General features: G+C 48.9%; 1 protein-coding gene across 2 annotated transcripts in view; it reads left to right on the plus strand.

Annotated features, from left to right (window-relative positions):
* The window catches only part of LOC119169862 (uncharacterized), a 225998-nt gene that overhangs the window by 113989 nt on the left and 88802 nt on the right, over window positions 1–23207 (plus strand). For both annotated transcript variants that reach the window (XM_075886556.1, XM_075886555.1), the window contains exon 6: window positions 18093–18267. In XM_075886556.1, coding sequence (XP_075742671.1) covers window positions 18093–18267 — 175 coding nt within the window. The remainder of the gene's footprint in view (window positions 1–18092; window positions 18268–23207) is intronic.

Genomic DNA, 23207 nt, shown 5'->3' on the forward strand with positions numbered 1-23207 from the left:
ATCTCCAATTCGCGTTCCAAGCGCGTGAGTTGTAGTGTTTGGTGTGAGTGTAGGGAGGATTTTGCTGGCCAGCTCACCTGGTTCTATGCTTTCTTTTTTCTGCGCCTTCTTGCCCTTGTGCTGTTGTTGCTTTGCTTTGGCCTTCTTGTGGTCACCATTCCTGGAGTTGGAGCAGTCTCGAGAGCCGGACCTGGATAGGGATGTAGATCGAGACCTAGATTGGGAACTGGAACGGGCCCCACCTGGCGGTGCAGAGTCCTCGTGCTCCGTGCTGAACCAGTGTCTCTTGAGTGTGCCAGCGGTTTGTGGTGTGCTGTGTTGGTTCGACAGCAGCGACCATCCCTTTTGAGGGACGCGTTTTAGTTTTTGGTGCATTCTGATGCCGCCGTGGGATGGCGTCCGCCGCACAGGGCACATTCCACATTGCAAGTGTGGTCCTCAGGTGTGTCTCTTAGGCGGCAGATGCTGCATGCCTTTGTAATTGGTGTGGACAAACATTCGTCCTATGTCCCTGGCTCTTGCAGAGTATACAGTACTGCCGTGTGGGTTGATAAGGCACGCACGGCATTTCGCCACCGCAATAATACACGAAGCGCGGCAGTAGTGGTCCATCGAACATGATCACTGCAGTTTGTGACTGGCCGAGCATGCGGGCTTGAACAATTGTCACTCCTTGAGTGTGCACTCGGAGATGGCTCAGGAGTTCAGCTTCTGGCGTATCGCGTTCTAATCCATGTACCACTCCTTTTAAGTATCTAGCAGGGGTGAATATGTAGGTGTTTACATGATAGTTGGTGCCATTGAGCTCCAGTGTCTTTATCTTCAAGATCTTTACTGCTACATCTTCGTACGGAGTGCTTGCAATAATTATGTTTGATCCGTTGCGAAGGCGAAGCAGCAATCTGTGGCTGTTACAGGCCTCCGCGTCACCATGCGCATGTTCTATCGCTCGTGCAACCTGGTATGCTTTCAGTTGTATCACAACTAACCGTGGCCTGGGCCGCATGATGACCTTCATATCGTTTTTGAGCAGTGACGCCACGCGCATTTCAGATGCTCTTCCGCGTCGCTCTTCTGCAAGCGTTCTATCACCGGAGTTGTTGCTCTTCGTTACGCCTCGAGCAACGCTGTCATCACTGGCTGCGCGTTCTTGTTTTCTGATGTGTTTTCGCTGTCGCAATGACATGGCTACCTGCCACTGACCATTCTTAGCTTCGTCGTCGCGTTCCTCCGCAAAGTCTTTTTCCTCGTTCTCGGCGTCGCTTGTAGATTCCTTGTAGCACCTCATCAGGTGAAAGGAAATCTTCGTTGGCGTCCACCGCAGAGCTCCCTTGGGTTTCGATGTCTTGGTCATCCATGTTCATAAGTGCCTGGGCTAGTTCCGGGTCGTTGTCCGTTGGATTTCGGGCAGGTGCAGCGCGACGCGTAGGCTGAGAGCTGGCTGCCAGGACTCCGCGTTCCGCTTCGCCGCGAGGCTTAGCGTGGCGGGTTGGCATGCTTTGCCAAAGGTCTTCACTTCTCAAGGGAAACCGGAATCGCTTGTCCAAAAGGTGATGTCAGCGTGTACCTGACGTCTTCCTGCACAATTCTTGTAGTTTTACTGGTAGTCACATGATTTTAACCACTGCTAGGCACGATGATTGATGGAGCCGATGTGAACGCATGTGCACTCCTCGGCGCCACCTGGCGGTCTCTCCTAAAAAGGACGGAACCACACGTTTCTGTGTCGACTATAGTCACCCAAACTAAGTTGCAAAGAAGGACATATATCCCCTTCACGAATGGAGGACGTCCTTGATCGACTCCACAACGCTTGATACTTTTCTTCACTAGACCACAAGACACGCCACTGGCAAATCGAGGTTGACGAGAGAGACCAAGAGAAGACCGGCTTTATAACACTAGATGGCCTCTTCCGAGTTCAAGGTCATGTCTTCTCATCTTTGCTCGGCTCCCGCTAAATTCCAACGCGCCATGTATACTGTACTGGCTGGCTTGAAGTGGCAGACCATGAAGTGTACCTAGACGATGTTGGGTTTCCCTCAAACTTTGATTAACACTGTCCGCGCCTTAAGGCTGCACTGAAAGCAATCAAGAACTCCGGACAGACCTTGAAGCTAATTATGTGCTGTTTGTCAATCGAGGAGCTCTTGTTCCTGGGCCAAGCCAGCCGCAAGTGCGGAGTTCACCCGTGACCCACGTAAAACAGCTTCCTTCACCGCCTCCCCACCAACCGCCGACAAGAAGCATGTGCGTCTACTTCTTGGTGGTTCGTCAAAAACTTTCGAGCGTGGCCGAACGACTTACTCACCTTACAAAGACGAACGTCGAGAGTCCAAGAGAGAAACCCCGCAGGAGGAAGCATTTAAAGAATTAAACAATATCTACAGATACCGCTGATACTTGCGCACTTCGACGAGCGTGCGGACATAGAAATTCTCACTGATGCAAGCAACATAAGGCTCTGAGCCGTTGTTCTGCAGAGGACTGACGGTATGTACTTAACAAATCTAGAAGAAAACACTCTAACGCTGACGGTCTGTCTCGTGCCCCCGTTGAACTACCGCCGCAAGATGACACGGATGATGAGAGCTTCTTAGAAACCAAAAATGCCGACGACTTTGCCCAGCGGCGACGAGCTGACCCGGAACTTCGGAGCCTTGTAGCATACTTCGAGGGTATCAGTGTCATTGTTCCGGGGGTATTAAAGAAAAGACATGCATCGCTTATTCTGTGAGACGGAGTTCACCTAAAGAAGAGGTTCTCGCCCCTTGTAGCCAAACACATTTTCCTGGTTCATGATGAAACAGGCGCCAAAAGTACAAACACTCAGAAAGCACACAAGACGATCGCTTCTCGTGGTTCTTTCAGCCGTGGGACCAGAAGGTTTGCAGGCTCTAGACGACCCCACTGCTGGATACATCGATTTTTCCCGTACGCTCGCAAGAATATAGAAAAGCTACTACTCACCGCGAGTTCCCATCTTCACCTATTGCGTCAATACCTGCAGAGATTTTTCGCGACATACGACACCGCTGACGAGGCCACCTGGACTATGCCAGCCACCTGGCTGGCCATTTCAGAAAATTTGCATGGACCTACTGGGACCACTTTCAACCTCGAGTTTTGGATACAATAGATCATCATCACCACTTTTTACCTTCCCACTATGCCTAGACAAGGGCCTTGCCCAAAGGCAGTGCGTCCTAGGGGGCCAAATTCTCTGTTTGAAACATCGTCCCTCGGCACGCAGGTCTGAGGCTTCTCATAATCTACAAAGGTATGCTATTCACTGCTGTCCTAACTCAGGCGATCATGGCATACAGCCAGCCAAGCCACCGCCGGACGACAGCATACCACACACAGACCAATCGGTTCACCGAACGGCTAAATAAGACTATCACCAACACACTGTCTATGTAAGTCAACGTCGAACACAAAAAGCGGCGTGTCATCTTTTTGTATGTGATCTTCCCATACAACACCGTAGTGCAAAAGACGACTCTATTGTGGCCATGGATTCAAGTTGCTCTCTGGAAGGAGCACGGCAACAACGCATGACAGCATGCTACCAAACATCGCTGATGAAGAAAATCTCCACGTCACTCTCTAGCTTCAGCGTGCTGAAGGAGCTCGCAATTCATCCACCTGCGTATCCGGGTTAATAAGATGACGGACAGCCACCGTTACAATATTCGACCAAGCTCATTGGAATACCAGCCCGGCGACATCGTTTGAGTACGAACGTTGATATGGTGGAATGGGCTGAGGGAAAAGCTTCTGTGACGGTACTTTAGACCAAACAAGGAAGTTTGACGCCTCAGCGTGCTCAACTAAGAGTTTGCGTCCGACAGCATTGCGAGATCTCAACGGCGCTGCTTGCGACCTGAAGTAGTCCATGTCGCACGCCTCGAGCGGTTTTATGCACGTTAACGAAACAAAAGTCTGCACTTTGTTCTTGTAGTTGTTCCTACTGTACTGCTTTTTATTGCTTGCATTATTACTGTACTTTTACCTTCAGGTAAAGCATCAGCACGGTGTGTTTTTCTGAGGGGAGCAAAGCAACGCTTCTTTCTAAAAATGTGTTATCGCTCCATTACTTGTGTAACTGCTACCTTGCGCAACTACGCCGATCTACTCAAGAGTGTTCGAGATAAATGTAAAACCATCCAATGCATTTACGCCCACAGCGGGAACATTACAGATTCTTCTGGAACTTACGAGGCCACTAGTTAAAGCATTGAAAGATTCGCCGGCACATGTATAAATGCCGACGTGCGTCATTGCTTGTCATTTCATCGACGGCCGAAGCTCTGTTCGCTGATGGCGGTCCCGTGTGTTGCTTTATTCAGGGATTTTGTTTTGGGGCACCCTGCTTGGCCAAATAAACAGTATATCTTCAAAATACAGTCTGCTGCCTCCATGAACGTCACGACCACGGGATATTACAAAGAAACGTATGAGTGTTCAGACCTAAATTATTCAACACAAATGGCGGGCTATATGCACTCAATGAAACACCGTGAAAACTATGAAAGAAGTATTTGAATTATTTGGCACTTGATTGTTTTCTCTCATTTGCGATTTTTTAAAATTTATTCTATAGCTTTGTTGTTCTTAAAGAGTTACATATTCTGGTAGTGCAGCGTTTTCGAACCATCGTTTGTCCATATCCTGTTGCTTCTGTGGCTAACAAGTAGGAATGTATATGGCGAATGTTTTTGATGGTCGTGTAAAGTGAGTGAAAAGTAGTGTCATTCTTAGGTAAGTGATGTGTCTCAAGAGCCCACCGCAGGTTTTTCAAGTCGTGAATGCTTAGTATACCAGTTTGCACCAGTGTTCGTTCGTACTGTCTCCATAATTCAAATTACTGATGGTATGAATGGCTTCTTTGTAATACAAAGGGTAACTGCACATTAGATTGTGTAGTGCTTCCCCAAAACAATAGGTATAATAAAGTTGATAGGTATAATGATAGTTGAGCTGATGGTATCAACGTCATCTTTATTCACTATATTTATCCCCGGCGAAAAAGTTTAAGCCACCCTGGCAGTTTAACACGCTGGGACAAGCGGGTCGAGTTAGGGCTTGAGATGGTTTACGTGAACAATATCACGTCCACGCCGACGATGGTCGCTCGTTGGCGTGAGGGGTTCAATTGCGTAGTTCACGGGTGAGGTACGCTCGACCACGTGGTAGGGACCATGATAGCTAGAGAGTAGCTTGGGTGATACACCAGAGGCGCAGGGCGGTACATGCAGCCCTAGAAGTGCTCCAGGAACGAACGCTGGGGCAGAACGATGGTCGTCGTCACGGGTCTGCTTCTGGCGCTGTTGATCGGCTGTAGTTAGCCACTTGGCTAGCTTGCGGCACTTTTCTGCGTAACGACCAGCTTCCGAGACAGGCGTGCATTCGGAGGGATCTGGTGAGTGTGGTAGTAAACTGTCGATGGTTGGCGACCGTACAGGAGAAAAAATGGGGAAAACTGGGTAGTGACTTGCGTAGCGGTGTCATATGCGTATGTCACAAATGGAAAAACAAGGTCCCAGTTTGTTTGATCAGAAGCGACATGCGTCGCGAGCATGTCCCCCAGAGTAGTATTAAACCGCTCAGTCAAACCGTTCGTCTGTGGGTGGTAGCCTGTACTCTTCCGGTGTACAATATGGCACTGTTGAAGAAGTGCTTGGATTACATCGGAGAGGAAAACACGCCCTCGGTCACTAAAGAGTTCGCGAGGAGGACCATGACGAAGCACAAAACGATTGAGTATGAAAGTTAAGACGTCTTTTGCTGCAGCTGTGGGAACGGCAGCAGTTTCAGCGTACCCTGTAAGATTATCCACAGCCACAATAGCCCATCGGTTGCCTGTCGTTGTCAATGGTAGTGGAACGTAGAGGCCAATTCCTACATGGTCGAATGGGCGGTCGGGGCATGAAAGGGGCTGCAATGAACCTATTGCAGGATGTGGCGGGTTTTTTCGCCGCTGACATACGTGGCAACTGCGAATGAACATAGTGGACGAAGGTAAAAATTCCACGCCAGTAATACCTTTCTCTTAAACGCTCGTAGGTCTTGAAAACACCGGCGTGAGCACATTGTGGGTCGGAATGAAACGACGCGCCAATAGTAGAGCGCAGCCTTCGGGAAATGACTAGTAGCCATTTCCTACCATCTGCTGAATAGTTGCGCCGGTACAAAATGCCATCCCGAATACTGAAAACGTGGAGCCTGGTGGCGCACGGTTCGAGTAGTTGGAAGTTTCGGTGCTTCGGATAACGCGTCAAGAAGCGAAGCGATCCATGGGTTATTGCGTTGTGCAGATGAGATGGTTTCCTCGTCAAAAGCTGACAACGTGTTGTCCGAGGAAACAGATGCAATTTCCGGGAATAGGGGAGATCGCGGTAGTGCATCAGCATTGGTATGCTTGTGGCCGGAACGATATACAACGCGGATTTCATATTCTTGAAATCGAAGAGCCCAACGCGCAAAACTACCCGATGGATCCTTGAGCGAAGACAACCAGCATAATGTGTGGTAGTCCGTTACTACATCAAAAAAAGTACGGCCATAAAGGTATGGGCGGAACTTGACAAGCGCCCAAACGATCGCCAAGCATTCCTTCTCGGTGACGATGTAGTTCAAATCAGCCTTGATAAGTGTTCTTCTAGCGTAGACGACAACATACTCGGCGAATCCAGGCTTGCGTTGCGCGAGACCCGCACCGAGGCTGACACCACTGGCGTCGGAGTGGACCTCAGTTGCCGCCATAGGATCGTAGTGACGCAGTATTGGTGGTGAAGTAAGGAGATGTCGAAGGGTACAGAAGGCTTGGTCACACTCAGAAGACCATGACGAAAGATCAGTGGCCCTGCCTAGAATTTCGGTCAAAGGCGCAAGGATAGAGGCGAAGTTGCGCCCGAACCGGCGAAAGTAAGAGCATAACCCCACGAAGCTCCGTAACTGCTTCATAGTCGTTGGTTTGGAAAAGTCGGCGACAGCACGTAATTTAGCTGGGTCTGGAAGTATACCGTCCTTTGATACGACGTGCCCGAGAATCGTAAGTTGCCGAGCAGCGAAGTGGCACTTTTGGAGGTTGAGTTGGAGCTGAACATTCTTCGGCCACGTGAGGACGTGTTTGAGGCGCTCAAGATGTGTCGCAAGGTCTGGCGCAAAGATGGCAATATCATCGAGATAACACAGACATATTTGCCACTTCGAGCCCCGAAGAACCGAGTCCACCATGCGCTCGAAAGTGGCAGGCACGTTGCAGAGGCCTAAGGGCATCACAATAAACTTATACAGACCGTCGAATATCACGAAGGCTGTTTTTGGTAGATCGGAGTCTGCAAGAGGGACCTGCCAGTACCCTGAGCGCAAATGTAATAATGAAAAAAACTCGGCACCTTGTAAAGTATCAAGGGTATCGTCAATCCTGGGTAAATGATACACGTCTTTTCGAGTGATATTTTTTTTGCGCCGGTAATACACGCAGAAGCGAATGAAACCATCCTTTTTAACGAGCGCTACAGGTGAGGGCCATGGACTTTGTGAAGGTTGAATGACGCTGCGTTGCAGCATATCATCCACCTGTTCGGTAATAACTTGGCATTCCGCCACAGGAACACGTTATTGTCACAGGGTCGTGACGTGGCCGAAGACAGGAGACTTCGTGTTGGGATTTAACTGTTTATTTGGGCGAACCTGTGACCGGTAAACGGAAAGTCCAATTACAGCAGCAGTCTCGCACAGATAGCAGTCTCGGACTGATAGCGGCGAACGGAGCGTCGGCCTTCGATCAACAACTGACAAGCGGCGAAGCGCGTCGGCATTTATACTCTTGCCTTCGAATGTTCTAGCGTTATCGCTGGCGGCGGCGTAGGTTCTAGAACAATCTGTACCGTTCGCACAGTGGGCGTGATCTTATCGAAATGATCTACTACAGTCCGGAACCTCCTCGAAAACTGCAGGCGCGGTTCGCGCTGAGAATGGTGTGGTGTTTTGGGACAATAACAAAAACTTGGAAAATGGAACGTGGCATTGCCCCCCTCTGAAAAAAAGGCATCGTGCCGATGCTTTAACTAAAGATGAAGGTACCATAATAATGCTAGAAAGTACAATGAATAAATTACGATACAAATATAATAAAAAACACTGTTTCAGTTTGTTAACGCGCATGAAACGGCTTGAGGCGTGCGACATGTACGCCTTCAGGTCGCGATCGGCGTCGTTGAGAGTTCGTGATGCCGTCGGGGACAACCTCGTAATCAAGTGGGCCGAGACGTCGAACCACCCTGTACGGTCCGAAGTACCGTCGCAGAAGCTTTTCACTTAGTCCACGTCGGCGTATCGGCGTCCACACCCAAACACTTTCACCGGGCGGCTGGTATTCCACAAAGCGTCATCGAAGGTTGTAACGGTGGCTGTCGGTCATCTGTTGATTCTTGATACGGAGACGCGCAAGTTGTCGGGCTTCTTCGGCGCGTTGAAGGTACTCGCTCACATCGAGGTTTTCTTCGTCGGTGACGTTGGGTAACATGGCATCGAGCGTCGTTGCCGGGCTCCTTCCGTAGACCATTTTGTATGGAGATATCTGCGTCGTCTCCTGCACTGCCGTGTTGTATGCGAAGGTCACATACGGAAGAATGGCGTCCCACGTCTTGTGTTCGACATCGACGTACATTGACAGCATGTCGGCGATCGTCTTGTTAAGCCGCTCGGTGAGGCCGTTGGTCTGTGGGTGGTACACTGTCGTCCGGCGATGGTTTGTTTGGCTGTATGCCAAGATCACTTGAGTTAAGTCGGCAGTGAATGCCGTTCCTCTGTCGGTGATAAGGACCTCCGGGGCGCCGTGACGTAGGACGATATTTTCGATGAAGAACTTAGCTACCTCGGATGCACTGCCTTTTGGCAGGGCTTTTGTCTCGGCGTAGCGGGTGAGGTAGTCGGTAGCTACCACGATCCACTTGTTTCCGAAAGTCGACGTCGGGAACGGCCCCAGTAGGTTCATACCAATCTGCTGGAAAGGTCGGCAAGGTGGATCAATTGGCTGCAGAAGTCCCGCTGGCTTTGTCGGCGGCGTCTTGCGTCGCTGACAGTCCCGGCATGTCCTCACATAACGAGTGACGTCGGTGGTAAGACGTGGCCAGTAGTACCTTTCTTGTATCCTCGCGAGCGTGCGAGAAACACCGAGGTGCCCTGCCGTCGGATCGTCGTGCAGGGCCTGCAGGAGTTCTGGTCGCAGAGCTGAAGGCACCACTAGGAGGTACTTAGCTCGAAGCGGTGAAAAGTTTTTCATTTGTAGAAGACCGTTTCGTAAAAAGAACGACGCAAGTGCGCGCTTGAATACCCTCGGGACTTCGGCGGTCCTGCCTTCAGGGTATTCTATTAGGGCCTTAAGTTCCGGGTCGGCCCGCTGTCGTTCAGCGAAGTCGTCGGTAGTTATCGCTCCCAAGAAGTACTCGTCATCCGGATCGTCGGGTAGCGGTTGGTCGACAGGCGCACGAGAGAGACAGTCGGCGTCAGAGTATTTTTTGCCGGACTTGTAAATGACAGTAATGTCATACTCTTGAAGTCTCAGGCTCCATCGTGCGAGGCGACCTGAAGGGTCCTTCAAGGTGGCTAGCCAACACAAGGCGTGGTGGTCGCTCACAACTTTGAAGGGCCTGCCGTAGAGGTAGGGGCGAAATTTCGACGTAGCCCAGATGATGGCGAGGCACTCCTTTTCTGTTGTGGAATAATTTGCTTCTGCTTTGGATAGCGATCGGCTGGCGTTACTAATAACCCTTTGAAGTCCGTCAGCCCTCTGCACAAGAACGGCGCCAAGACCTACGCTGCTTGCGTCAGTATGTATTTCTGTCTCGGCGAATTCGTCGAAATGGGCAAGTAACGGAGGCGTCTGGAGGCGATGTTTAAGCTCCTGGAAAGCGTGTTCCTGTGGCGTTTCCCACTTGAACTCCACGTCGGCCTTGGTAAGGTTAGTGAGAGGATCGGCGATGCGGGCGAAGTTTTTCACGAACCGCCTATAATAGGCGCACAGGACAAGAAATCGGCGCACGGCCTTCTTGTCAGTGGGCGGCGGGAAGTCGGCAATGGCGGCTGTTTTCCGTGGATCGGGACAAACTCCAGACTTGCTGATAACGTGTCCCAGAAACAAGAGCTCCTCATACGCAAATCTGCACTTTTCTGGCTTCAGTGTGAGTCCGGACGTCTTGATGGCTTGAAGTACAGCTTCAAGGCGCCGAAGATGCTCGTCGAAACTCGAAGAAAACACGACGACGTCGTCCAAGTACACAAGGCAAGTTTGCCACTTCAATCCTGTCAGTACTGTATCCCTAACGCGTTGAAAAGTTGCAGGCGCTGAGCAAAGGCCGAAGGGCATTACCTTAAACTCGAAGAGGCCGTCCGGTGTTATAAACGCCGTCTTCTCTCGGTCTCTTTCGTCGACTTCGATTTCCCAATAGCCAGTCTTGAGGTCCATTGACGAAAAGTACTTGGCGTTAGGGAGCCGATCAAGTGCGTCGTCTATTCGTGGGAAAGGATACACGTCCTTTCTTGTGATTTTGTTCAGGCGGCGATAATAGACGCAGAAACGTAGGGTCCCATTCTTTTTTTTCACTAACACCACGGGGGATGCCCATGGACTCTTGGACGGCTGGATAATGTGATCCCGCAGCATTTCATCAACTTGTCTCTTCATGGCCTCACGTTCTCGCGTCGAAACCCTGTACGGACTCTGACAGAGTGGTCTGGCATTTTCTTCGGTTATGATGCGATGTTTCGTGATTGGGGACTGCCGAATTTTCGATGACGACGAAAAGCAATCTTCGTATTGCAGGAGCAGGGCCTTGAGCTGTTCTTGCTTATCGTTCGGTAGTCTGGGATTGACGTCGAAAGCTATGGGAGGGGCTTGGTTCCTCTGAGCAGGTTCCGCAGAATCGGCGAGGGCGAAAGCACTGGTGGCTTCGACAATTTCTTCGATGTATGCGATCGTTGTTTCTTTGTTCACGTGTTTGTACTCATTGCTGAAATTCGTGAGCATAACCGTTGCTTTGCCTCCCCGCAGCTCTGCTATTCCTCTTGCGACGCAAATATTTCGGGTGACCAACAGATGCTGACTGCCTTCAACGACGCCTTCCAAGTCATGTGATTCAGGAGCGCCGACTGAAATAATGACGCTTGAGCGAGGCGGAATGGTGACTTGTTCTTCCAGCACATTCAAGGCATGGTGTCCTGACGGCGTGCGCGGTGGTAGTGCTTCTTCTGTGGATAACGTTATCGACTTTGTTTTTAGGTAGATGACAGCACCATGGAGGCATAAGAAGTCCATGCCAAGGATGACATCTCTCGAGCAACGCTGTAGGACTACGAAGTCTGTAGGATAAATACGGCCGTTAATGGTGACTCTCGCTGTGCAGATTCCTGCAGGCGTCACAAGATGACCTCCGGCTGTGCGGATTTCAGGGCCTTTCCAAGGTGCCCTAACTTTCTTTAACTTCGCGGCGAACGACCCACTGATGACAGAATAGTCGGCTCCAGTATCGACGAGAGCGGTCACACTGTGGCCGTCAATACGAACGTCAAGTTCGCTAGTTCGCCGTCTCGCATTACAGTTAGGGCGTGGCGTCGGGTCACGGCTGCGTCGGCTTGTTCCGCTGCTTCCATGTTGCGTCGTCAGGCCACCTCCAGTAAGTGAGCTTTCGCCGTCATGGCTTTGCCTGGTTGGTATTGTGTTCGGGAAGCTCCGTCGCGGCGTCGTCGTCGTCGGAGGATCTTCGGTAGTTCGTCGCACAGCAACCGCACCTCCACCGGTTGCTGCCCTTAGTTTCCAGGATACGGGCTAGGAGACCGGCCCCGCATTGGGCCGGAGTACTGCCGGGGGTGCGGTGACATGCGGCGGCTGGGCGACGGTGAACGTGAAGGACTTCGGGGTGTCCTTCAAGTGCGACGGGGCGGCGTTTTGGCCTGGACGGGGAGGAGCGTTGTGGCGCACTGCAGCGGCGTAGCTCATAGTTTCTGGCTCGGGCAGCGGTGATTGGGGAATTCGAAGTGATTGCCGAACTTCTTCTCGCACAATGTCGGCGATCGAATCCACTTGAGGTTGCGCCGAAGGCAACAGTTTGCGCAGCTCTTCCCGCAGGATCGCTCGGATCGTTTCACGCAGGTTTTCGGAGTCACTGGTTTGAGCAGCAGCGCATTCTGGAGTCAGGCGACGATTATACTGTCTGGTGCGCATGTCAAGGGTTTTTTCGATGGTGGTCGCCTCGAATACAAATTCTTGGACGGTGTTCGGTGGATTTCTCATTAGTCCCGCGAAGAGCTCCTGTTTGACCCCTCGCATGAGGAAACGAACTTTCTTCTCCTCAGGCATGTCTGGGTCAGCGTGACGAAATAGGCGGGTCATCTCCTCTGTGAAAATTCCAACCTTCTCATTTGGTAGCTGAACCCGGGTCTCTAGTTGAGCAGCGGCCCTTTTTTTGCGAGCCACGCTCGCGAACGTTTGCAGAAATTCACCGCAGAAGACATCCCACGTTCGGAGCGTGGACTCACGATTCTCTAGCCATGTCCTTGCGGTGTCTTCCAGGTAGAAGTACACACGACGGAGCTTTTCTTCGTTGTCCCAGTGGTTGAGCGCGGCCACACGATCGTATGTTTCTAGCCAGGACTCCGGGTCTTCGAACGATGACCCATGGAAAATTGGTGGTTCCCTGGGTTGATGCATGATCATCGTGGGCTGGGATGCGGCGGTTGTCATTGTCGCTAAAGTCGCGGTCATGGCCTTGGTCTCCCGCGCCTTGTCTTCTAGAATCCCGTACTCCGGTGGTAGCCTTTGCTGTCGGCGGCTTGTTCGCTGCTCCTGGTTGGCGTCGGTGTCTTCTCCGCGACGTGGGCTGGATTCACGGCTTGACGGGGGCGTTCGGTACATGAACGAAGCAGCACCTCCACCTGATGTCACGGGGTCGTGACGTGGCCGAAGACAGGAGACTTCGTGTTGGGATTTAACTGTTTATTTGGGCGAACCTGTGCCCAGTGAACGGAAAGTCCAATTACAGCAGCAGTCTTGCACAGATAGCAGTCTTGGACTGATAGCGGCGAACGGAGCGTCGGCCTTCGATCAACAACTGACAAGCGGTGAAGCGCGTCGGCATTTATACTCTTGCCGTCGAATGTTCTAGCGTTATCGCTGGCGGCGGCGTAGGTTCCAGAACAATCTGTACCGTTCACACAGTGGGCGTGATCTTATCGAAATGATCTACTACAGTCCGGAACCTCCTCGAAAACTGCAGGCGCGGTTCGCGCTGAGAATGGTGTGGTGTTTTGGGACGATAACAAAAACTTGGGAAATGGAACGTGGCAGTATGGTCGTTGTCGTAGTGGCGCATGGGAGCCGGTATCGGTGTAATGTAGAGTGGTAGAAGTGCGTCCAAGTGAAGATTGCACAACATCGAAAGATTTGCGGTACTGGTACAGCAGTTTGAGGAGTTCAGATCGTTCAGATGGTGATAATTCGTCTGCGATCGCTGAATTGAACACTTTCGAAGCGTGTAAGTCAGAGTGGTTAATAGCACTGACGGTGGCGAGGTCACTTTGCGATGATTCTTGCGGCACGGTAAAAATTTGTCCATTATCAATGGGCTGTACGCATTCAAGAGATTCGCCTCTAAACAGTTTGATGGTATGTGGAAAGGGATTGGCGAGGCAGATAGCACTGGCTCTATTACAAATTTCGAGGGCTGAATAAGGGAGCAGAAGTGGTTTCCAACTTAGAAAGAGGCTTGATGGCTAAAAAAAATGCTAATTCATCACGCATGCCATCGGAGACTACAGGGAACAAAACGGCTGTTGTCGGTGGAATGTCAGTACCTTCTTTGACAACTAGCTTGTGTGCGGCTTGATTGGTCTCATCGTAGGGCTGGCCGAACAACGGAAGCAGTTCAAGTTCAAAACGAGCACAATCTATAACGGCGTGATTACGCGGTAGGAAATCCCATCCAAGTATTATGTCATGAGAGCAGGAGGAAAGGACGATAAACTCAACAATGTAGTGGTCCTCTGCAATTGTAAGTCGGGCAGTGCAGGCGGCTATAGGTCGAACAGGTTCTCCGTTTGCTGCACGTAAGGACATCATATCAAGCGGTGTGGTCACCTTTCGGAGCTTGGGGCAAAGTTTGGCGTCTATAACTGACACAGCGGCATCGGTATCTACAAGAGCGTATGCATGGGCGCCGTCTACAAAACCTTCGACGATATTTGACGGCAAAGTGCGAGGACTTGAACTTTCCGATAGCACAGCTCTTGCCTCCAGAACTGCGACGGCTAGTTTCCCTCATTTTGAGGGGCTTGTCGGGGACGCAAGGGTGACAAGGAGCGACGAATGGGAGAAGGTGAACGACGAGACGAAGTTGCCGGATAGTCACGGGAAGGCGTGCTTGACTGATGATCCGAATTTTTATACCCAAAAGGGGGTCGATCCATGTAGTTACTCCATGATCGGTAGTCTGCGTTGCCGGGCACGCGACGAAGGCAGTATTAGGAGATATGGCCAGGGCCACCGCATGCAGAACAGATCGGCCGGTTATCACGCGTTCGCCAAGCATTTGAAGCGACGGGCGCCGCCCACACGACATACGGCTGTGTCGGGGCTGTGGTAGAGAGGGGAGGGGCCCATACGACGGAAGACTGAGTAGGAGCGGTGACATGCGGCAGTCCATTGAACGGCGAGGACTGGTGTGGCTGCTGCCTATTTACTGCGTCAGCACAAGTAAGAGGCGCACTGACAACTTGCTGCTGAAAGGGCACTCGCATAGTCTCGGCGATCTGGTCCTGAAGCACATGTCGGACCATAGGAGCTAACGGGGTCGGTGGGCGCTCTTGCTGCGGCTGCAGGAGCTCTTGGCACTGACAAAACGGCAGAAGGGAAGGCTGACGTGCGACCTCCTCACGCACAAAGTCTTTCATTTGTGCTAGAAGGCGAGAGTGGTCAGGCACGACGTCCAGTGCAGCGAGTGATTGGTTATTAGGCTGAAATGGACGATGGGTGAGAGCTCGTTGCCGTCGCAATTCGTCGTAGCTCTGCCACAAAGTTACAACTTCAGACACCGTACCAGGAGACTTCGCAAGGAGCATTTGAAATACGTCGTCATCGACACCTGTCCTAATGTGCTGGATTTTGGCACTTTCGCTAATAGAGCCATCGACGCGCCTGCAGAGATCGAATATATTTTTCATATTGGCGGTAAACGTTTCGCCCGTGTACGCAGGTTTTTGTGCCCGTGTACGCAGGTGTTGTTCGGCGCGCAACTTCCGCACGGCCGGGTGAACGAAAGCCGAGGATATCGCCTGCTTGAAAGCGGCCCAGTTACTCGAATTCGTGGTTTGTGTACCACAGCTTTGCTACATTAGCCAAGTAAAAGTTGTGAGAGCTCCATTTGGCAGCGTCATTCCACCTGTTTGGTTCACTGAATTTTGTAGGACGACAGCCAGTCCTCGACGTCCTGGTTTTCGGCGCCCGAAAACATCGGGGGTCTTGCTGGTGAACCGGGCCGGGGAAAGCAGCGGCCGCGATAGGTGGTGTCTGTTGTGCAGCGTCAACTTGTATGGTCGAAGGCAGGGTGCGGAATCAGAGTTCCAGGGTGTAGGTGATGTAGTTACCCAGCACGATCCACCAAATGTAAAGGGGGTTTATTGAAGGAACGGAGAAAGCTGGTGGTAGCTCGAAAGAAACGCAGGCGGACCCAGATGACGGTGCTCGATCGTCGATCTCGTGCTTTTTTCTTGTGTTGATGATAATTGAGCTGATGATATCAACGTGTTCCTTATTCACTATATTATTTAAATCTTTTGGTACACCTTGAAATAATCTCAAGGCTGTGGTGTACTTTGTCAATCAATAGCTACAAATTTCATATGTCTCTTCACGCTTCATTGACTGCACTATGGCGTAAACCAGCATGCCCATGCGTTAAAAACTGAACTTGTTCCGTGGTAATCTGGTCAGCAGTTCTGGTTTCCCGAATCATTGGAGGCATTTAGTAGTACTATAAAACGCAATAAATATTACAATCACGGTGGATTTAAAGGCATTCAAAAAAACTTTGGCAACAATTTTTCGTTCTTCCACACCTTTTTTTTAATCTTTCAAAATTTTTTAATAACGTAGCAGCACTTTGTGCTGTACCGTACATCAATGCACCAAAGAGCGTAGTCAATCAACTTCCTTCTCGACGAACTTGAATACACTTGGAAGATATATGCACCGGGTGACATGCTTCATTCTGGAGACGATGACGCAGTGGTTCATTGATAAAATGAGCGCATGAAAGCAATTTCTTGGATTGGTACAACTAGTAAAAAACGCCGAATTCGACAGAGGTGGCCACTTGCACCCGAAAACACACGAATAGACGAGTGTGTAATAGAGCAACCACAACACAGCGTCCTGGTTAAGAACCTGTGGCATAATACACGGTAGGGAAATACGTCGACGGGTAATGAATATTGAGAATTACCATCGCGGCGAATGAGCGGTGGTTCGAAACTCCTACAGTGGGTTCGAAACTTCTACAGTGTGTCTCTCACGCACTGTAATTTTCAGTTGCATTATCTGATCGGGCTCAAGTTCTGTGAGAATAGTATTCTTTGGTGCTGGTCTTGAAGATTGATGTGCATGTTGGTGTGTTTAAGTCGTCTTGTGAAAACGAAGCGCCAGGTAAACAGTGCACAGAAAAGAACACACAATACAGGTGCTTAGTGGAAACTAAACCTTGTTGTAAAGAAACCCGCCTGTTCTAGTCGGCGAAGATGGCGCTGAAATGAGGTGACATGGACATCTTTCAAAGCTAATGCACACACACACACACACACACACACACACACACACACACACACACACACACACACACACACACACACACACACACACACACACACACACACACACACACACACACACACAAAACAGAACCTAATCGAACAGGCTCGGATGGCTTACGTATTAAACTCTTCCTAAACTTTAGTTTTCAGTTAGCGCCAGTGCAGTGTGTTTTCTTCTAAGTCCTATTTTCCTGTTTTTCTTGCGCTAAGCTTCGAAACATACACCAACTCGCCCAGTACCCTACTTAACTGATTTTCATGTGGAACAATTTGCATGATTTGCTTCAAAACTTCGCCTACAAATCAGCTGCGGTATCTACCTTGAAAAATGTATCATGTTCTATTCAAAGAAAGGAGGTTTTAGCAATATCTAAAAAGATCACGGTCGTTTTAGATGAGAGGGAGCGGAACAGATAATATGTCTGTCACGGAGCGCATCTTCAAACTTTTTCAGCAGTATTGGAGAGACATACACAGTGCCATACATTGCTTGTTCTTTTCATGCTAAGCAAATGAATCAACCTCTGGAAATGTCAGCATTAATTGGGCTGTCCTCACTAACAGAATATGAGCGCGGTCAGAATAAATTGTGCTGGCATAACATAACTTCTGAGTCAATCTTCTGTGTTCTCGGTACATGGTCCATCCTCATAAATATTCTTGAGAACTGCCACAAATAAGGCTGCAAATTTATAACAGCGCCACACTCACTCGGAACGTCTATAGCTCATCACATCACAGCCACCACGCAATCATATTTGATGGTAGGAGATTCGCACAGAATCTCATGAAAAGTCATACGCGATGGTTAATACAATCAGTATTTTTCTGAAACACACGGGTGTAATATTGCTGCCTGAGAGATAATGAAAGACCATGCACAAATAGATGGCTAACGCTAAATTACCAGCGCAAAAGATTTTACCCTGAAGCACTACGAAAAACGCAATGATCGATTATTTAAAAATGCAAGGAACAACTGTGACACCTTATCTGTCCTTATGAACTCAGTGACGACATCGTTCCTTTATTGCGGCAAGTCTCTTGGTAGTTTGTTTGTTTTGTAAATTTTAAATACATTATGTCATAGGTGCTCCTAAATTTCCCCTTTTGGCAATCATTTTAATACGCATTACTTCAATCCCCAACTTAGTTGAGCTTGGCAGGACTAAAACAAAAAAGTCTGCCTCCCCGAAATGTCACTTATTTCTTATTTGTGAAAGCTTTTGCAGAAATGAGACATTTATGAGCTCCCTGGTTGCGGAACAAACGACTAAGACATCCTTGGACGAGATGTGGTCTCACCGTGTACACCACTATGGCCAAGTGAACTCGCCACCGATACTTACGAGATTCGACACATTTGAGTACGTCAAGCAATCGGCGAAAGGACTCCAGGTTTGTGCCAAGCTTCAGTTTGTGTTGTTCGCGTAAAGTGGTCAGGCTACTTGCCCTTAGGTAGCACGACTGTGAGCAGGTGCACTGTAAACTAAATTGCATCCTTATAAGTGTAATATAGTGTCTATACCTTACACCCCTAAACCCCACGAAATGGGCGTAACAAGCAAGACTACACCTGTGCAATGGGTGAGTTTCCTGATTTCCGCCTTAAGGTACAAACATTTATTGGGGGGTGTACAACCAAATGTTCACCCAAGTTTTCTTAAGGGCGTGAAGGTGTAATCTTGCTCTTACACCCTAACACCCTTAAACAACAAAAGTAGTGTAGAAATCTAATTCGCGCAAACAGTTAAAAGGGTGGGGGGGGGGGTGTTTATGCAGCATTACGCCCCAGAACTCATGCGAAAAATACCATAATTCGAGTGTTACCCCCTACCAGTAGGGCCCCTAAGGAAGCACTAGAAAGTTTACCAGTTCAGGCGCTGATGTTCTTTTGTGGTGGCTCCTGCAATAGTGTGAAAATCCTAGCCCTAGCAATGCTTTTATGGTGCATATTTGAAGCACGGCATATAAGGCTCTCATCTAAAATATGTAATTCTAGCTGAATTTGAAGGCATCACTCAAAATGAGCTGGCACACATAACAAAACGTTCACAAAGTCTTTCGCTAGAAATCAAGCTATGTTTTATTAGACACAGAGCACCTAAAGGCTTCCAAGACAAATCGTAGCTTAATCAAAAACCTTTTCAAGTGTGCAGAGCAGAATGCCATTTGCTACAAAAGAAGACCGAAAATCAGACGTCAATGGCGTGGCATGGAGCTCTAACAACCAAGGCATGCGTATCAAAGTACAACAGAAGAGCCTTTATTTGCACTTAAAGATAAAGAACGAATTTCAACAAGCTTCAATGCAACAAAAAAGTACAGCGTAGTGAAGCATACAAACAACAGGAAGAGTGCAATGCAGCATGCCTTACTTCTCCAATATAATGAAATAATATATTGACACGTGCGGTTCTTTTGGTTTACGAAGGAAGACGCTATCACTTTCTGTTAAGCGCAACGCAGGCCGCGTTTATCTTGTATGCCACTCTGGAACGCGTTACGACGCGTGTATAAAAAACTGACACGTGCGGTTCTTTTCGTTTGCGAAGGAAGACGCTATCACTTTCTGTTAAGCGCAACGCAGGCCGCGTTTATCTTGTATGCCACTTTGGAACGCGTTACGACGCGTGTATAAAAAGCCGGCGCAGTGCGCCACTGGGGGTCTTTTTTTTTTCCGTCGGCCGACGACTGTTCACGCCGCTGTTGCTGTGAGTTGTGTTTGGCCCTGTTTTGCTGGGCACAAGTTCGCCCAATAAACAGTTCGCCTGACACCGCCCTGACTCCTGCGTGCTTCCTCTCAAGTGCTGCGTGTATCACAACCTCGTGACATCTGGTGGAGGTGCGGGACGGAAGCAAGGTCTTCGGCAACCGTGGTCGTCAACCAGCCCAAAGAGCCGCCTACCTTCCGCGGATCGACCTACGAAGACCCGGAAAGCTGGCTTGACATTTACGACCGCGTCGCAGCCCTCAATAAGTGGAACCCGGACGACAAGCTGCGTCATGTGTATTTTTACCTGGAAGACGCCGCAAGGACTTGGTTCGAGAACCGCGAGTCAACGCTTCGAACCTGGGACGACTTCCGCGTTGCTTTCCTGCGCACCTTTGCAAGCGTCGTGCGGAAGGAAAGAACCGCACGTGTCAATATGGAAGCACGCTGCAATTGCCGCAATTATACGCCACAGTTTGCATGTGTTTAGCATGCCTCATGCATTATATGCAAGGCTAGTAGTATTTTATTAGATATAATGGCAAAACAGTCTTAAAAAGAAATTTTCATTTCACAATAACCCTTGTGTGTTCAGACATTCAAAATAATGGAGAAACAATGCAGGCGTGAAAAAACAATACACGAAACTACAATATCTTAACAATGTCACTATATACAAACCATACAGAATACTTGATGTAAAGATGTAAAATATTAAGTGCATCACATAATAAGATGTTGCCCTGAAACAATGGAACATCCAAGACCTTAAAATGAACACACAAGGGGGGTAAAAGAGTAACCACTTACAGCTAGCAGAGGTGGAACAGCCAAGATAAGATCTGGAGCAATAATTTCGAGCATCATAGCTTGCTTTTCCAGAAAGAAATTTAAATTTGGAGCAGGTTGCAGAAAAAAAAGCAGAATTTTTTAGCCTGGAATTTTATCTTTACAGTATTGATTGAAATGTGGGGTTTAACATTCCCAAAACAACCGTGCGATTATGAGAGACGCCGTAGTGGAGGCCTCCGGAAATTTCGAGCACCTGGGGTTCTTTAACGTGCACCCAAATCTGAGCATTTGGGCCAACAACTTTTCCGCCTCCATCAGAAACGCAGCCGAGATTCGATCCCGCAACTTGCGTGTCAGCAGCCGAGTACCTTAGCCACTAGACCACCACGGCAGGGCTCCAAATTTACAGTAGTATAACAAATTAGACTGAATCACACAAAAGAAAAAAAATTATGTAGAAACTATTTAACATTCGCTAATTCAATCAAAATACTCAAGAGTGCAGCTATTTCAATAAAAGCTGTCTTTTGAACTCTTCCAGAGTGCAAACAATTCTAAAACTCACACTAGCATTTGCCGAGCTTGTCAAACTGTTTGACAGGCGACTCAAAAACTCGAAAGAATCGTGACGAAGGAGCTCAAGGGCGCGGCAAGGGCGCGGCAAAAGACAAAGGTGGCGTACGATTTTCTTTATTGTTTCTCAAGGCCGCAAAAACATCATAAATCACTCCGAAAGACTGCCAGTAACCGCCATACTAATACTCGCTATTGTATGGCATCTACATGCATGAGTAATAAAGGGAAAACATATTTTGTGTCCTGTGACAGCAAGTATTAGTAGCCACTTCCAAATTATAAAGCACTTTTTCGCAGAGAAAAAGTGTCCTGTGGCAAAAGCAACCTAAAAAGCGTTATGCACGTTTCAGAAAAGGGGTGCAGAACTTCTTTTTAGAACACTCCACTTTTAAATGCGAAGCATTTCTTAGCGAACTTCGGCGACTTTGAGCGTATCTTTCTATCTATCTATCTAGCCGCCTACAACTTTTAGCTCTCCAGGCCGTTTCGATAATGGTATCGATGCCAAATTATGTATGGCATAACATGACTGTATGAAGAATCTATTTGACTAGTCATAACATGAAAACCATGACATGTATGTCATGAACGTCATGACTTACATTTATTGGTCTTGCAGCTCTTGCGGTTGTTTCGTTAACACGGCATGTTGCAAAACTGGTACGGTATGACATGATTGCATAGCGAACACAAGCGACTTACCCTAACATGAAAATTATGACATGCGTGTCATGTAGCAACATGACTACAAGCCACGCTCATGATCCGCTCGCGGCCGTTTCGCTAGTGTCACATATACCAAGTTTGGTATTACGGGACGTGAACTGATGACAAAGGTATGATACTGGTGCAAACATGATAAACATGAGATGCGTGTGATGTAACGACATGACCACATGCTAGGCTCATGATGTGCTCGTGGTGGTTTTGCTGCTTCACATGTACCAAACTCGGTATTACGCAACGCGAACGGACGACATAGGTTAATGACACAGCTAAACTTGATAATCACGACATGCGTGTCATGCCACACTCATTACGCGCTCGCGGCCGTTTCGCTAGCTTCACATATGCCAAATTTTGTATTACGTGACGTCAATGGACGACGAAGGTACCTGACTGGTGCAAACAGGATAATCATGAGATATGTGGCATGTGAGTACATGACTACGTGCCACAGTCATTGCGCCAATACATTTCGACGTGACGTAGTGCACGTGCTCGCCGGCGTTCCATGTCGACACGTGACGCCGGCGTTGCCAAGCCACGCGCCAGTCTAGCGATATACTCGTAGGCGAGCGCCGCGCTGCGTTGCTTTGACGCTTGCGCGTTTCAGCCCGTCTAGCGTCCATTCGTCACGAAAAGAAGGAGACGCAGTGTTGTCAGGGTCACGCATCGGCGCGAAATGCCACGTGTCGCATTTAGCGCCGGTTTCCCTCGGGCCGCGCCGACAGACGCTAGTCGCGCCGGTCGCGCTTATTAGGTACTCGCTTTCGCTAACGTAGCGTCACTGTTTTGCTAACATACTCGCGTTTTGCTAACGCAGCGTGCATGCACGGCACCACTACATTGGTTTATATTGGGCCCTTCATGATGCGCTAGCGGCTGTTTTGCTAGCTCCATATATACCTATTTGCTGCTACGTGGCGTCAATAGATGACGAAAGTACATGACTGGTGCAAACATGATAATGTTGACAAGCTGACAACATACCATGCTCATAGCATGCTCGTGGTCGTTCCGCTAGCTCCATATATACTAAATTTGGTATCACGAGACTTGAATAGATGAGGAAGGTAAACAAGACATCTAGATATGATAATCATGACACGTAAGTCATGTACGACATCATTCATAAGTGACCATCAACCTTTCTCATTCATGCTTCGCATGTCATCGATTCCCCCATTACGTGGAATCTGCCATTTTTTTCGTTTTCCTTTGCCGTGAGGTTACCATATAGACAATTAAAAGTTAGAATTACGGTTGGCGCATCGGCGTTAGATTGGATGATGATGGCCCCGTCATGGTGTCCTGGTGGCTAAAGTACTCGGCTGCATTTTTGATAGAGGCGAAAATGCTGTAGGCCAGTTTGCTTAGATTTTAGATTTCCGGAGCCCTCCACTAAGGCGTCTCATAATTAAATGGTAGATTTAGCGCGTTAAACTGCACACATGCACAAACTTACGCTGCTTACTGTGCTTTATATTTCTTGATAAAACTGAGAATATATTTACGCTGTTTGGGCAGTTTTAAC

This window comes from Rhipicephalus microplus, chromosome 2 (genome assembly GCF_043290135.1).
Source record: "Rhipicephalus microplus isolate Deutch F79 chromosome 2, USDA_Rmic, whole genome shotgun sequence".
NCBI classification, from domain to species: Eukaryota; Metazoa; Arthropoda; class Arachnida; order Ixodida; family Ixodidae; genus Rhipicephalus; species Rhipicephalus microplus.